The sequence below is a fragment of the Ostrea edulis genome, chromosome 5 (assembly GCF_947568905.1).
Source record: "Ostrea edulis chromosome 5, xbOstEdul1.1, whole genome shotgun sequence".
NCBI classification, from domain to species: Eukaryota; Metazoa; Mollusca; class Bivalvia; order Ostreida; family Ostreidae; genus Ostrea; species Ostrea edulis.
The window spans coordinates 71129378-71147552 of record NC_079168.1 but is presented as its reverse complement, the minus strand read 5'-3'; the positions used below and the strand labels follow the sequence as shown (position 1 = coordinate 71147552).

At 35.0% G+C, this 18175-nt stretch overlaps 1 protein-coding gene across 1 annotated transcript; it reads right to left on the bottom strand.

Annotated features, from left to right (window-relative positions):
- Positions 1-16466: 16466 nt before the first annotated feature.
- LOC130055008 (nucleoprotein TPR-like) lies at positions 16467-17552 on the bottom strand. The gene has a single exon (XM_056166154.1). The coding sequence runs from the start codon at positions 17550-17552 to the stop codon at positions 16467-16469; it is 1086 nt and encodes a 361-aa protein (XP_056022129.1).
- Positions 17553-18175: the final 623 nt, after the last annotated feature.

Genomic DNA, 18175 nt, shown 5'->3' with positions numbered 1-18175 from the left:
CTGAACGCAGGAAGTAGCGTGGACTGTAACATAGTCAGACCGGCACCAGTCCTATGGACGACGTCCTTTAGGGGTGGATCCATCAGGAGAGAGGACTCTAGTGATTTCAGTCTCTCTGACATATCCGACACTATTGGGTTTCTCTCTATGAGATGAGCTATATCTGTTGGGGATTGCAGTTTGGTTAGAACGTCTGATGTGTTCCGTTTCATTTCCGACATACTGTTTCTCACGTCTGATAGTTGTTCGGTTAATGATAACACGGCAGATTGTTGGGAGTCCTTTATGTTCATCATTTCTTTCTCTACTTTCTTTAGAATATCAGAAGCTGTAGAGTTGTATTGCGTAAGCGCCTCCTTGAGACTAGCAACATCGGAAGACATCGTCAGAATTTTCATATTGGCTCCCGAGAGCTGGCTTAGGCTTTCTTCCAGTCTGTCCGTCATCTTTGAAAAATTCTCCGTCATTTTCGAAAATTCTTTTCCATATGTTTCCCCCATTGAGAGAATTCTGTTTTGATTGAGTTCCACTTCATGCCTCAAATGGTGGATCTCGGCTTCAGGCTCCGATTGTGAGGGGAAGCAATGTCCACTGTGAAACGCAATAACTAAGTACACCAAGAAAACGGCAAGGACTGGGCGATCCATTGTGCGGGAAATCGAGAAAGCAAGTGAAACTGGTGAAGACTTGCATGCCTATAAACCCAAGGATGGGAATCATTCAAAAACAATCTCTCCAAGTGAAAAGATAAAAAGTGTATTTGCGCTGGATAGTGTACACCTTTTTGGCCTCTGATTGAGGTTGATTGTGTCAAAGTTTCTGTTGCTAGTCTGACTGCCGATAAAAGATGTTGACTTTATACAGCGGGACGGATGTCTACCACTATCTTTTGTTTGTGGGCGTGGATGGCATGCATTAAGAGAATTTATTAAAACATTCCGCCGCGCGCCAGTATTGTCTTTTAAAAAGAGATTTTTTATTTTGAAGTATTTTTAATTTCTGATATACCGGTGAACCATATATTGGAGGCACCAGAGTTAATATTGTATTGTTACTTGTATTTAGGTCTTTGATAGTACATGTATATTTTAGAAGGCGGGGATCATATTAAAAGAAACCGGAAAAATATTTGAATGCTCTTGCAAAGTTCCATACGTTAGTTGACATGTATTTTATTTAAATATAGCGGAATTTAAAAGCTTCTAATTCTAATTAGAGGAATGTCCGTCGGATGGGACGTTAAACGGTGTCCCGTGTCAAGGATTACAACCCCCTTGGCACGTAAAAGATCGTTTCCCTGATTTTTGAAAAAAGAGTAGGCTCACTGGGGCCGTCAGGGAAACTCAAACACTCGCAACGAACATATTTCAATAAGTTAACCGCTGTAGAATGGCTGAAATATTGCCATAACGGCGTAAAACCATAATCAATCAATCAATCAATCTAATTACCGGTAGAGGAGACTTGTTTTATCGATGTAAGAAATACAAAAAATATCTTTAAAAGAATGCGGACATTAGAATATATCAAGCTTTTCTGATGTATGTATAAATTGTAAATTCATGATGTATGTATAAATTGTAAACTCATGATGTATGTATAAATTGTAAATTCATGATGTATGTATAAATTGTAAACTCATGATGTATGTATAAATTGTAAATTCATGATGTATGTATAAATTGAAATTCATGCAAATAACCGTATGCAGGTGCTACCTTGCTTGCTATAAAATGGTTTTAGTTAAACGAGTTTCCTGAGAGGCTACTACTATAGTAACTAATACATGATGGATCTCGGTAGATAGTGATAGAAGGGGGTGTGTCTAGAGGTTTGAAACAAATATGCAATACGGAGACAAACATTTTTTGATAACAATATCGCCACATTTATAAATTTTCATAATCCGCCACTTTTTCGGAGACCCACGGTTGATTACAATTTGTCTTTCCTTGTGGAACGAAGCGTAATCGATCGTGGCTATTCGATGATAAATCACATGATTTTTTTTTTTTATCCAATGAGGAATGGCGCTGTAGCCAGAGGTTTGGACACGTTGGAAACCCAAGACGAAGGGGTCGTTACTTATAGTCCTCGGATGACCCTCCCCAGGGGGGGGGGGGGGGGGGGGCTCCATATACGAATGAGGTGTCACTCGTACCAGTATTTACAAAAACAAACAAAACCGGGCGGTCTAATACAGGGATCAAAGGATCTAAGGTTGAAATAGACAGCAGGATGTTCCTGCTGAGAGAATCAGGAATTTGCAAGCTATCAGACAAATGTATGGAAATCCTGAATCAAAATGCTAGTGCTAAATGCTGATTGGTAAATTTTATTCAGTTCCACATGCCATTTTAGTGGCATCAGAACTCTGTAGCTTCAGAGGGCTTTGCCCCTTTTCCATCAGAGCTTTGCCCTGGACCCACTGAGGGCTTAAAGGCAGTCCCAAACCCCTGCCTTAACACTGCGCTTTCCTCCGTTCAAAAGTTTCTGAATAAACGCCTAGTGATAAATGACATTTTCTTAATTGCTAGAATGATTGCCAAATAACAAAGGCGTAGGTATGGTGGCTGATTTGTGCCATTTTACAATTTGTCGTCTTTTTCGTTATTTCAAGGCGAAAAGACGACAAAACGATAATTAGCGAATTTTCGTCCCGAAATAACGAAAAGACGAAATGATGACAACGAAAAGACGACAAACAAAACCCGCGTAGCAACCTTGCTTGGCGTCTTGTCTTGACGTTTTGTCGCCTTTTCGAAAATATGGGTTTGAGTGGTGGCTGATTTGTGCCACTTTACAATTTGTCGTATTTTCGTGATTTCAAGGCGAAAAGACGACAAAACGATAATTAGCTACTTTAATTCCCGAAAAGACGACAAAATGTAGGCGAAAAGACGACAAACATAACCCGCTTAGCGACCTAATTTGTCGTCTTTTCGCTTGGCGTTTTGTCGTCTTTTCGTTGGCGTTTTGTCGTCTTTTCGAAGCGAAAAGAGGACAAAACGATAATTAGCGACTTTTCGCCTCGAATTTTTGCCTTCTCGTTTTCTTGGAATTCATTATGGAATTTGCTGAGTATGGTGGCTGATTTGTGCCACTTTACAAATTGTCGTCTTTACGTTATTTCGAGGCGATAAGACGACATGACGATAATTATGGACTTTTCGCCAGGAAAAAGCGACAAAACGAAATTTCGAAAAGACGACAAACAAACCCCGCAAATTAGCGACCTAATTAGTCGTCTTTTCGCTTGGCGTCTTTTCGAGGATTTTTTACAAGCAATGTTCGATTGACTTCCCCCCCCCCCCCCCCCCCCCCCCCCCCTCTCTTTTCATTTTTAAGCGCTAAGCGTAGCTTAAGCGCTTATTACCGCCAGTTGGATTTGCTTTCGTCATCATGTTTCCAGTTTATCGCCACCTATAGGCGAATTTATGCATCGCTGTAGTCAACAAGTCGTGTTTAAAGTAGTCGTAATTTTGCAACCGATCTAGCACGGGGATAACATTCATATCTGCAGTTGCATTTTTTCCCGGAAATACAGTTCGTTGAACAATGAATAAAATATGTATAAAAAGGGTGATATTTTTGTCCTCATTCTTGGGGAAAGTGAGACACAGATGCAGGTAATTCTTCAGTTAAAATTCCCATTTGAATCTGCGTCTGTAATAATTAAAGTGATTCAAAATCTAAAATTGAATATGTATATGAAACCGTTTTAGCTAGGGTGCCTTTGCATTGTTACCTTCGCATGGCGCTTAGAGGCCAGGGAAATCAATTTGCATGGTGCAATCTATATAATTAAAAGCCACGTCATTAAGCTATACACGAGTCAGGAGGGTTTTCCACTTGTGTTTTGGCTGCTGTTCCGACTCAGTAAAATTTTTGTCCGACGCAGCAAAAATGTGTGCAACACAGTAAAAAATTAACTGATCCGCGTCCATTGTGAACGAGAAAGAATTTGTGCACGATTATGCTTTGACAGCGAAGGACAGAGATCGGTGTCTCAGAAGGACGATATTGCGTAACTGCTTTCACCTTCCCCGATCATATATGTAAGTCGGTCATGCAGAAATTTAGAGGATGTAACGGTGTAACTTAAGCTTACTTTATTATTTCTAAACGACCAAGATATTCTTCAGAATCATCGTCAACACAATCAAATTTGATTTCGTGATTTAGTTTCAAAAATGAGACTAAAAATAATAGTCTTGGGGAAAGGAAAAGATAAAAGGTACAACATTATATTATATTATATTATATTATATTATATTATATTATGGAAGACAATACCCGGGTTTCAAGTATTCAAAACACCGCGTGGAATTTTACGAGGGCTGTATACTGAAATACATATGTTTAGAACAAGTGTTAGATAAACATTGCCATTGTGTCAAGCATGAATGTGAAATGGTTTGCGGTCCACAGCACGCTACATACAACGAAAAGTAATCGTGTTTTCAATTTCTTTGTACTTCAAACAAACAATTGACAATGACATGCATATGCTACATGTATTTCCGAACGTACAAATGATGAAGAAGGGGGAGTGTCATGGATGTACTGTCGTTCCCTGTCCCCACATTCTGTTTTCGCTGAACGATCTTTTCATATAAAAAAGATGCATTTAGTTTTTTGGTGAGATGCCTCTTCATTATTTCTAACAGCGGTTTGAACATTACCGTTTGAAAATTACTTTTGTAACTTTTCAGTGCCTAGTTTGGGATTCTCATTTAGCTACATTTACATGTTGTAAATCTTGCATATTTATTTCGAGTCACTTCTGTTATGTTTTTTTTTCCATATTAGAACTCCTACACAAGCTTCGAATCTTATGGTTTTTTGCTAAGGTTATTAGCATTTTCATATAAAGAACTGTTTTATAAAATTAAAACAATAGCAATGTGTATTATGTCTCATTCAGACAAACGGATGAATCTCCTTTGCAATATGAATATGGGCTTTTACACAAGAAGTGTAATACACACAAGTTGATGAGTACAGCGTTTAATGTACCTGTGTACAAACTCTTGGTTTTTTTTTTTTTGTTTTTTTTTAAATTTACGTATAACAAACAATCACTACAATAGATCGGTAAAGTTGGCTACTAGTAACCAGCTACTAGTAGCCAGCTACTTGAACCAGGAAAAGTTAGCTACTAGTAGCCAGTTACTAGTAACCAGCTACTAAAAGTAAGAAAAGTTACCTACTCGTAGCCAGTTACTACAAAATATAAAAGTTATAATTACTGATAGCTCGCTACCAGATAAAGGTTAATGAGTTTGAAAATTATTATCTATCAGATTTATTTCTAAAGAGGACGAGGAGTCCTATGAAATTTCGTGCTCAATCATACCCAATTACATAACGTTGCAATGCAAAATACGAATAAACTTTTTCAACTGAGTGTTTACTTTAAAAGTTATACGGATTGAATTCAGGCCTTCAATCATTTGATATACCATCCATTTTGAGATATCGGCTACTTTTACAATTTGATTCGAGTTACCCTGAAATTTCAACATAAGTGTGAATACCGTAAGAAACTTTATGTTTGTATAGATATCTGACGAATTTACGACTATACATATGGCAAGAAGTGATAGATGGTGTTTTGGTACGCCACGAATTTTCAGATATCGCTCTTTAGGAAATCAGTTACTTATACATTTTGATTATCGGTAATATGAAATTTCAAGATCAGTATGAATACCTTAAGGAACTCCGTGTTTATATCATATATTTAACTTATTTACAACGATACGTATGGCGAGTAGTGATATTGGGTATCGTGATATTTCATCAATTTTCAGATATCACACTTAAGGAAGTCAGGTGCATATACCTTTTGATGGCAGGTAAACTGAAATTTGAAGTTTTTCGCAAATATCTTAAGGCACTCTAAGTTTGTATTAGATATCTGACAAATTTACAATTATCAAAGTGAAGAAGAGTGATATTAGGTATCTTGACATGCCATAATTGTCCAGATATCACGCTTAAGGAAGTCAACTACTTATACCTTTTGATTGCAGGTAACATGAAATTTCAAGTTTTCTACCAATATTTTAAGGAACTCTGAGTTTGTATTAGATATCTGACTAATTTACAATTATCACAGTGAAGAAGAGTGATATTAGATATCTTGACATGCCATAAATTTCCAGATATCACGCTTAAGGGAGTCAGCTACTTATACCTTTTGATTCCTGGTATCCTGAAATTTCAAGTTTTTCATAAATATCTGAAAGAATTTCGTGTTTGTATTAGATAGCTGACTAGTTTACAACTACCCACGTGAAGAGTAGTGATATTAGGTATCGTGAAATGCCAACAATTTTCGGATATCAAACTTAACGAAGTCAGCTACTTATAGCTTTTGATTGCAGGTAACCTGAAATTTCAAGTTCTTCATAAATATTTCAAGAAACTCTGTGTTTGTACTAGATATCTGACTAATATACAATTATCCACGTGACGAAGACTGATAATAGGTGTCTCGATATACCATCAATTTTAAGATATCGTGTTTAAGGAAGTTAGCTACTTTTACCTTTTGATTGCAGGTAAACTGAAATTTCAAGTTTTATCAAATGTTTTAAGGAACTCCGTGTTTGTTTTAGATATCTGATTAATTTCTTCATCCACATATGACAAAATGTGCTATTAGGCATATTGATATGCCATCAATTTTCAGATATCGCCCTTAATAAAGTCAGCTACTTATACCTTTTCATTCCTAGTAATCTAAAATTTCACGTTTTCCGTACATATCTTAAAGAACTCTGTGTTTGTACTAAATATTTCATTCGTTTACCATCTCACATATGACAAGGAGTGATATTAAGTATCTTAATATGCCATCAATTTTCAGATATCACTAGCAAGGAAGTCAGCTACTTAAAGCATTTGATTCCTGACAACCTGAAATTTCAAATTTTTCAAAAATATCTTAAGGATCTCCTTGTTTGTATTAAATATCTGACTAATTTACAACTATCCGTGTGAAGTGGAGTGATATTAGGTATCTTGATATGTCATCAATTTTCAGATATCACGTTTAAGGAAGTCAGCTACTTATACCTTTTGATTTCAAGTAACCTGAAATTTCAAGTTTTTCATAAATATCTGAAGGAACTCTGTGTTTGTATTAGATATCTGACTAATTTACAAATATCCAAGTGAAGAGGAATATTAGGTATATTTATATGCCATCAATTTTCAAATATCAACCATAAGGATGTCAGCTACTTATACCTTTTGATTCCATGTAGCCTAAAATTTCAGGCTTTTCGCAAATATCTTAAGGAACTCTGTCTTTGTATTATAAATCTCATTAATTTACCATCTTACATACCACAAGGAGTTATATTAAATATCTTAATATGCCACCAATTTTCAGATATCACGCTTAAGGAAGTCAGCTACTTATACCTTTTGATTCCAAGAAGCTTAAAATTTCAAGTTTTTCATAAATATCTTAAGTAACTCTGCTTTTGTATTAGATATCTGACTAACTTACAACTATCCACATGAAGAGGAGTAATATTAGGTATCTTGATATACAATTAATTTTCAGATATCACCCTTAAGGAAGTCAGCTACTGATACTTTTTGATTCTAATTAACCTGAAATTTGAAGTTTTCCGTAAATATCTTGAGGAACTCCTTGTTTGTATTAGATATCTGACTAACTTACAACCCTCCACGTGAAGAAGAGTGGTATTATGTATCTTGATACCTATTATCATACCTCTTCACGTGGATAGTAGTTTACTAGTCAGATATCTAACAGAAACACAGAGTTCCTTAAGCTATATGCAAAACACTTTAAATTTCAGGATGTCTGGAATCAAAAGGTCTAAGTAGCTGACTTCGTCGAACGTGATATCTGAAAATTGAATGCATATCAAGACACTTCATATAAAGCCCAGTAATATCGGCAAAGATAAAGTCAGATATCTAACATATGTATTTGAAAATTGATGGCATATTAAGAGACCTAATATCACTCCTCTTCAGGTGGATAGTAAATAATTAGTCTAATATCTAATACAAACACACAGTTCTTTAAAAGATATCTACAAAACTTTTGAAATTTCAGGTAACCATGAATCAAAAGGTCTAAGTAGCTAACTTCCTTAAGCATGATATCTGAAAATTGATGGCATAATAAGATACTTAATATCACTCACTGTCATATGTGAGATGGTAAATTATGATATTCTAATACAAACGCAAAGTTCCTTAAGATATGTAAGGAAAACTTCAAATTTCAGGCTACCTAGAATCAAATGGTATAAGTAGCTGACTTCCTTAAACGTGATATCTGAAAATTGATGGCAAATCAAAATACCTAATATCACATCTTGTCATGTGTGAATTGGTAAATTAATCAGATATCTAAAACAAACACGGAGCTTCTTAAAATATTTTCTAAAAACTTTAATTTTCAGGTTACCTGCAATCAAAAGGTATAAGTAGCTAACTTCCTTAAACGTGATATCTGAAAATTAATGGCATATCAAGATACATTGTACCTAGTATCACTCCACTTCACAAGGATAGTTGTAAACTAGTCAGATATCTAATATAAACACATAGTTCTTTCAGATATTTATGAGAAACTTGAAATTTCAGGTTACCCGGATTCTAAAGGTATAAATAGCTGACTTCCTTAAGGGTGATATCGGAAAATTGATGGCATATCAAGATACCTAATACCACTCTACTTCACATGGATAGTTGTAAATTAGTCAGATATCTAATACAAACACAGAGTTCTTTCAGATATTTATGAAAAACTTGAAATTTCAGGTTACCTGCAATCAAAAGTTATAAGTAGCTGACTTTGTTAAGTATGATATCCGAAAATTGTTGTCATATCAAGATACCTAATATCACACCTTTTCACGTGGGTACATGTAGTTGTAAATTAGTCAGATATCTAATACAAATACGGAGTTCTTTAAGATTTTATGAAAAACTTGAAATTTCAGGTTACCAGGAATCCAAAGGTATAAGTAGCTGACTTCCTTAAGCGTGATATCTGGAAATTGATGGCATTTCAAGATACCTAATATCACTCTTCTTCACTGTGATAATTGTAAATTAGTCAGATATCTAATACAAACTCAGAGTTCCTTAAAATATTGGTAGAAAACTTGAAATTTCATGTTACCTGCAATCAAAAGGTATAAGTAGCTGACTTCCTTAAGCGTGATATCTGAAAATTGATGGCATATCAAAATACCTAATACCACTCTACTTCACATGGATAGTTGTAAATTAGTCAGATATCTAATACAAATACAGAGTTCTTTCAGATATTTATGAAAAACTTGAAATTTCAGTTTACCTGGAATCAAAAGGTATAAGTAGCTGACTTCCTTATGCGTGATATCGGAAAATTGATGGCATATCAAGATACCTAATACCACTCTACTTCACATGGATAGTTGTAAATTAGTCAAATATCTAATACAAACAAGGAGTTCTTTAAGATATTTATGAAAATCTTGAAATTAAAGGTTAACCGGAATCTAAAAGTATAAGTAGCTGACTTCCTTAAGGGTGATATCGGAAAATTGATGGCATATCAACATACCTAATACCATTCCACTTCACATGGATAGTTGTAAATTAGTCAGATATCTAATACAAACACAGAGTTCTTTCAGATATTTATGAAAAACTTGAAATTTCAGGTTACTTGCAATCAAAAGTTATAAGTAGCTGACTTTGTTAAGTATGATATCCGAAAATTGTTGTCATATCAAGATACCTAATATCACACCTTTTCACGTGGGTAGTTGTAAATTAGTCAGATATCTAATACAAATACGGAGTTCTTTAAGATATTTATGAAAAACTTGAAATTTCAGTTTAACAGGGATCAAAAGGTATAAGTAGCTGACTTCCTTAAGGGTGATATCTAAAAATTGATGGCATATCAAGATACCTAATATCAGATTTTGTCATATGTGCATTGCTAAATTAATCAGATATTCAAAACAAAGACGGGGTTCCTTAAAATATTTTCTAAAAACTTTAATTTTCAGGTTACCTGCAATCAAAAGGTATAAGTAGCTGACTTCCTTAAGCGGGATATCTGAAAATTAATAGCATATCAAGATACCTAGTACCACTCCACTTCACATGAATAGTTGTAAACTAGTCAGATATCTAATACAAACACGGAGTTCTTTCAGATATTTATGAGAAACTTGAAATTTCAGGTTACCCGGATTCTAAAGGTATAAATAGCTGACTTCGTTAAGGGTGATATCGGAAAATTGATGGCATATCAAGATACCTAATACCACTCTACTTCACAGGGATAGTTGTAAAATAGTCAGATATCTAATACAAATACAGAGTTCTTTCAGATATTTATGAAAAACTTGAAATTTCAGGTTACTAGGAATCCAAAGGTATAAGTAGCTGACTCCCTTAAGCGTGATATCTGGAAATTGATGGCATGTCAAGATATCTAATATCACTCTTCTTCACTGTGATAATTGTAAATTAGTCAGATATCTAATACAAACTCAGAGTTCCTTAAAATATTGGTAGAAAACTTGAAATTTCATGTTACCTGCAATCAAAAGGTATAAGTAGCTGACTTCCTTAAGCGTGATATCTGGACAATTATGGCATGTCAAGATACCTAATATCACTCTTCTTCACTTTGATAATTGTAAATTTGTCCGATATCTAATACAAACTTAGAGTGCCTTAAGATATTTGCGAAAAACTTCAAATTTCAGTTTACCTGCCATCAAAAGGTATATGCACCTGACTTCCTTATGTGTGATATCTGAAAATTGATGAAATATCACGATACCCAATATCACTACTCGCCATACGTATCGTTGTAAATAAGTTAAATATATGATATAAACACGGAGTTCCTTAAGGTATTCATACTGATCTTGAAATTTCATATTACCGATAATCAAAATGTATAAGTAACTGATTTCCTAAAGAGCAATATCTGAAAATTCGTGGCGTACCAAAACACCATCTATCACTTCTTGCCATATGTATAGTCGTAAATTCGTCAGATATCTATACAAACATAAAGTTTCTTACGGTATTCACACTTATGTTGAAATTTCAGGGTAACTCGAATCAAATTGTAAAAGTAGCCGATATCTCAAAATGGATGGTATATCAAATGATTGAAGGTCTGAATTCAATCCGTATAACTTTTAAAGTAAACACTCAGTTGAAAAAGTTTATTCGTATTTTGCATTGCAACGTTATGTAATTGGGTATAATTGAGCATGAAATTTCATAGGACTCCTCGTCCTCTTTAGAAATAAATCTGATAGATAATAATTTTCAAACTCATTAACCTTTATCTGGTAGCGAGCTATCAGTAATTATAACTTTTATATTTTGTAGTAGCTGGCTACGAGTAGCTAACTTTTCTTACTTTTAGTAGCTGGCTACTAGTAACTGGCTACTAGTAGCTAACTTTTCCTGGTTCAAGTAGCTGGCTACTAGTAGCCAACTTTTCTCTTTTCAAGTAGCCAGTTATTAGTAGCTGGTTACTAGTAGCCAACTTTACCGATCTCACTACAATTGCTAAATGTAAATCCATGCTTATATGTTAGTCTAATTCATCATCATATTTGAATTAGTATATCCTCTTGCACTAACTTTCATGTTAAAAAAAATGAGCTATCTCCACTCTTGTTGATGACGCAGTATTCAGATTCAAAGTAATAATGCACGTGTATGATGAACATAACTTCCTAAATTTTGTTTTCAGTTATACATGTATTTATCGGACTTATTTGGATTCAGATTCTCTCCAACTTGATTTTGAATTGAAAATAACTTCATTATTGATTACAAAAAAATAATTCCACTTTCATTGTTTGATTGCTATTTGCAGATAATTATGCACTGGATTTTGTAGTACAAGTCATACAGATGCATGTTTATGTGTGTATTTAAATGATTTCTGGTAAGGTAATGAAATGGATGTAAAGCGTTTCATAATCCTGCATTATTGGTGTGTTTTGACATGTGGCATTTGTTAGTGTATGTGGTTATGTGTAATTTTCTTTTTTGTCCAGTTTGTTTGTTCCTTTCTATTATAAGTGACTTACATATATGTATCAAACTATTGATTTGTTTCATTTCAGTTGTATTCTAAAGATATTTCATACACTATTTAACTGGAACACAACAGTAAGTTAGTTGCGTAATAACAATTGAACACTTTATACCGAAAACTTCCATTACAACTGTTTTCACATTTTCTACCAAAAATGTTCTTCTCAAAAACATCTCATCTGTAAGAGAAAAAAATGCATAGTCATGTAGAGCATTTAATGATCCAGGGACCGGAGCAGAGCGGATCAGAAACCCTTGCCTTGGGAAGATGGGTGGGAGCTAAACAGGGTATAAAGTGTTCATTTGTCAAATATTTGAATAACATAGCCTTAAATGCTATTGATTGACTGTATCTTGTTTAACGTTCTTCTCAATAATTTTAAATTCATATGGAGACGTCACCAAGACCGGTGAAGGGCTTCAAATTTAGGCCTATGCTCGGCGCTTACGGCCATTGAGCAGTGGGGGTTCTTTAGCGTGCCACACCTACTGTGACACGGGACATCCGTTTTAAAGGCCGTCTCCGAGGACCCGTGACATTCACACCTGATGCCGAGAGTTTGGTGATGGAACTGTCACTACCTGTTTAACGAACTAGGTATGTCACGGCTGGGATTCGAACCCCGACCGCCCGCATACAGAGCGAACACTTTACCTCTGGACCACCGCAGCGGTGGTAATGCTATTGATACTAAATTCTGATTATAGATATTTAATAAGGACAGGTGTCCTTTACCAAAATTGTAAATTTTATGATCCAAGGACAGGGTTTTAGTTTAGTGTGGGATCAAAATTATCATAGTGACCATTGTTTTAACAACATCATATAAAATTTATATTTCAACGTGTTGAAAAGTTTCAGGACATTACTTCCAATCTATATTTGTTATTTTCTTACAGAAAATGTACTACTTAGTTCTGCGAAAATAAAGAATAATGCATAAACCTTTTTTTTAAATATTGTTCCTGCTCATTAACATTACATACAGAATTCATGAAGTCAGCTTAGCGCTTTTCAGTACTTTCAGTACTTTGATTAAAGTAGTAGACAAAGGTAGTTGATGTTTTAAGTGCTGAATTGAAGAATACGTGCAATGAACAAACCCTTCCCCTCCCTTCAACGATGTATAGAATATTGAGATTTGGGCAGAAGTATCCTAAATCCATTTTTCTTTACTTGTCAAGAATTTCATTGCAAGTGAACTCGGGCTTCCCCCTCCCTTACTTCGTAGGAGGGGGTTCGTTCATTAGTAGTTTTGCTACTACTTTTAAAATGAAAAGAGGGGGGATCAATCGAACTTTGCATGTAGAAAATTGAGATTTGTATGTAAAAATAACGGTAAAAGTAAATTATAAAAAGGGGAGAGACCAGGACCCCTGCCTACCCCAACCTCCAATTCAACATGCGTAGTATAACATTTCAAAAAAAAATTCTTCAGTAGAAAACAAGATGTTTCCAATTTATAAATGTAATTAATAATTATCGAAAACACAGCAAATTTCATAGTGAATTCCTAGAAAATCAGATAGCAAAATATTAAACGGGAAAATCTGTATTTTATCGTCTTTTCGTTATTTCGAGGCGAAAAGTCGCTAATTATCGTTTTGTCGACTTTTCGTTTTGTCGTCTTTTCGACTTTTCGTCATTTCGAGGCGTACTTCGCCAAGCGAAAAGACGACAAATTAGGTCGCTAATTTTCGTTTTTATTTGTCGTCTTTTTGCCTACATCTTGTCGTCTTTTCGTTATTTCGGGGCGAAAAATCGCTAATTATCGTTTTGTCGTCTTTTCGCCTCGAAAAAACGACAAGACGACAAATTGTAAAGTGGCACAAATCAGCCACCATACGTAGGCTGATACTAGCACACAAACTGTTATACGAATGACAAACAATAGAATACATGAAAACCTTTTTTTTCTTTTAAAAAAATCAACTCCTCTTACAACATTTATTTGACATCCTTCAGATCTTGTACAGCTGTTATAGTAGCATTGAAGATGTACATGTGTCGTTTTGGAAGTGATCGGACATTCTTCGAAAAAATTTACATTAAGTTGAACTTTGTCATTTTTTAAGCATGGCACCATGGTATCTTCTTTGTGTAACCAACTCCCCATTAGCATATTCTAAAGCAACCCAGCCATTTCTGTTCTTGAATCGATTTTTAATATTTACATTTCCAGTGTTTTTTGCGTTTGATATCTTTACAAATTGTAACATTGCTAACCATTTCCTCATGAACGAGATAGCATATGAATCTTGGTAAATATAGTGCGTCTATTTTAACGGCTGGGAATTCCGACAAGAATGAAAGTAGAAAGTAAAGATTTTAAAAAAAAATCATTTTTGAAAATACATGAGAATGTAAACTACAACCTTCATATACCACACTTTATAAAAACCACACTTTATAAAAGCTGGCGATGTATATTTACTCGATACGTTTTGTATAATTTAATATAAGTATCTAATTGCAACATCGTCGGAACCCATGTCGTATTTCTGTGATAAAGAACAATAATCTACATACTGTTTTACTTTTCTAACGAATTGCGTCGCAGTTCATACCCTCATGAATTTTCAAAACTGAAAAGTGGAATTAATTTCTGAACCGTATATCCAGACTTCTGTATAGTTTTGTGGTATCTACACTATCTAAATGCAGTCATGTCATCTATGTTGGTTGTCTGACACATTTGATGAACATGGTAAGGATATAGCTCGCTTTAGTCGATTAAGTCAGAATAAACGGTTCCCAACTACATCCGGTGATATCGACCACAACATGGACGAGTTGTTCTTCCTTCTGCCACGTGAGCTATTGACATCTTTATCAGATGAAGACATGCGAAATTTGTAATACAACCAAAGACATTTCTCAAGGATAGTCCAAAGATTCTCCAAAATCCTTCGTTTTGGGATACATTAACAAATATCAGGGTTTTTTGGTTTGTCAGTTTATTTTTATTTTTTTATTTTTGGCAGACTACTTGTACAGCATACAAATATTTGTTCACAGTAGTGTATATAACTATATATTTCAAATGCTGAGCACTGCTTCTGAAAAAAACTGTTCATGGTACGGTATTGCAAATATGTACAGTATATTGCACGCCGTGAATGATTCAGATGGCATAGGTGATTCAGTTGACATGGTTTACAATAAAAGGTTATTTTCCAGAGGTTATCCGACATGTAAATATTTATGAAGAAGAAAAAATGCCGCGATGTTTTAGTTTCTTCAGAATATGACAATACACCCTCATTTCAGACCAAACTCATTGTGATATACATGTGTACCTAGTCAAAGACATCCGATAAATGCCTTGGTACAACAATGAAAATTGTAACAAAGTAGTGCACACTGTGACAAAATGGCTGCAGACTACCAGTATGATATGCATGTTGTCCTTAGCTAGCTATTTCCATGCTCTTGACAAGAGCGAGCATTTGGAATATCCTGGATGTTGAAGACCATGTACAACCATCGAAAAACAATTTATCACTTTTGTAGGTTGTACAAACAATACAAGTTTTGCAAATATAACTGAAAATTCAATGTGTATCTCTGTTTATAAAGTCCGTAATTGTTTATTTTTGACTGCAGAGTGGAACTAAAATGTTATAAAGTCCCTAATTGTTTATTTTTGACTGCAGAGTGGAACTAAAATGTTATAAAGTCCGTAATTGTTTATTTTTGACTGCAGAATGGAACTAAAATGTTTATAAAGTCCGTAATTGTTTATTTTTGACTGCAGAATGGAACTAAAATGTTTATAAAGTCCGTAATTGTTTATTTTTGACTGCAGAATGTAACTAAAATGTTTTGTTACTAACGTGTTGTATATTAATATGATTTTGTTACAACTGTTCGTCTCATTTACTCTCCATTAGTTTGAAGGAAATAAAGAATATCTTAAATTATCTTATATGTGTATTAGCCGTATGGATTGTCAATATTGTAGGATTGTCATCGGACACTCTCTAAATCCAGATTAAGAAAATATCGGCACAAAAAATTCTGTAAAAGCCTTGTTTATTACACATTGTTTCATTATGATACATAGATATATTAAAAACACACATCTTAGATCTGTTGAATAAAACCGTAAAAAAGGCAGCTGCGTTGGAACCATATTCAATATATATATATATATATATATATATATATATATATACACACAAGACAATATGCCTTTGCATGCTAAATTTAATACAGAACTCATGAAGCTTTTTCATGCTTCATCCCTTGACAAATGCACTAAGAAATATATAAATCAGCATCAGAAATCTTATGAAAGCAGAAGTTCAAATAATCATATCCAAATTTGCGATCATGGTTCGCTTTTTATTTCGGCCACGTTACGTTTTAACTCATCTACCATTTTGGACAGGCCGTTCACACGACTCCACAGCCCGTCCCACATGTTCTTCGTAGTAGCCTGGTCTTCATTCAATTTTGACGTGAGCTTAGAAAGCTTCTGAGAAAGAATGGCGGGACTCGAGCTTGCCGTTTTGTTCATTACCTCATTAAGCATTGCGCTTTCTGAGACCAATTCTTCTTCCAGTGCCGCCAATTTGTTGTGGAGAAGAGAAGGATCGAAGTTTTCTAGCAGTTTGGAATGGTTTGTCACTGTAGTGCCAAGTGAACTGGACCTTTGTTTGAGCCAAACAATGTCATTTTGAAGAGCTTTCAAATCCACCCCCAATAAAAGTGATTGTAACTCACCAATCTTTGTGTTCATGCTGGATGTTTGGGCGTTGACCTTATCCTCAGAACTTTGAACTGTTGCTCTGACCCCCTGAAGGTCACGTTTAGTATCGGTCATCTCCTGGCTGGTCCTCACCAAATCATTTTTGACCGACTTAACCTCGTTTTCAATTCTCTTTACTAATTGGGGTATGTCGGAAATTTCGTTCAAACGGATCGCATGCATGTCCAGCATCTTTCTTTGGGATGATTCTTCAGTGGCAAGAGCAGAAATGATGTCCACTTGCCGCGTCAGCTGCATCTGTAAGGAAGATGTGGAGTCCATGATTTTTTTGGTTAGGTACTTAAAGTCACTGACAAATGTCTCGTTCATACGGATAAGCGCTTGTTCCATATTTCCAAAATTTTGGTTATTGGTGTCCATTTTGCCAACATCTTTCTTAATCTGTGCTAGCTCCTGGGAAATTGTTTTCATCTCCTCTTGAACGCCTTCCGTCATGCTCTGCATTTTGGTTATTTCAGACCCAAGAGTTGACGCTATAGAACTGGCGCGTTCTCGAGCTATCTGGAGATCCGAGTGTATTCTACCAATGTCGGGAGAACCACAGGACAATCCATTTCCTTCGGGAACAACGAACTCGTATCGACATTCCTGGCTCTGAGAGAAAGCCAGTATGGATGTGAAGACAACGATCGCAGTGACACTCATGTTTAGACTGAGGATATGCAAAGAACACTGATCCTTTTATTGAGAAAAATTTCTTCCTCATTGGACTCGACAAGGCTTCTTAGGGGTAATATTTGTACAACTTTGGATATATATCTGTGTATTATGACCTTCTGTTGGAAGTAGTAATGATTTTGATTAAAGTTTACTTCTCTATATCAAGCTCCAGATTTTAATCATGAATTTTAATGAAAATGAGTTCGTCATTTCCTGCACGTCACCCAAGGTGATGCGCATCATGTTATTGTTCCTAGATACTGATAGTGATTCCGCAATTTGATGGAATTTCTAGATCTCTAGAGAGCCAGATTTGAAACTTTCACGATCTTTCCACATCTACAAAATGTTGATCACCCACACGTCATATCAATGATTTAAAGTGAATGAATTGAAACAGAGACAGGGAATATTAGATACAGATTACAAACGATGCATCTGCTTTACTATATGTTGAGTGATGTATCAAGTGATATGAAAGAAATATGTACAGGTGTTAAAAAGAAATATGTACAGGTGTTAAAGTAAATAATGTTTATTGACATTTATTATATAGGATTTTACAAACCCCTACATTCCAACCTAACCAGTGGATAGGGGTATTTCAT

What these genes read in the sequence shown, in the direction of transcription:
- LOC130055008 (XM_056166154.1), bottom strand. Translation starts at nt 17,552, where the DNA reads ATGAGTGTCACTGCGATCGTTGTCTTCACATCCATACTGGCTTTCTCT.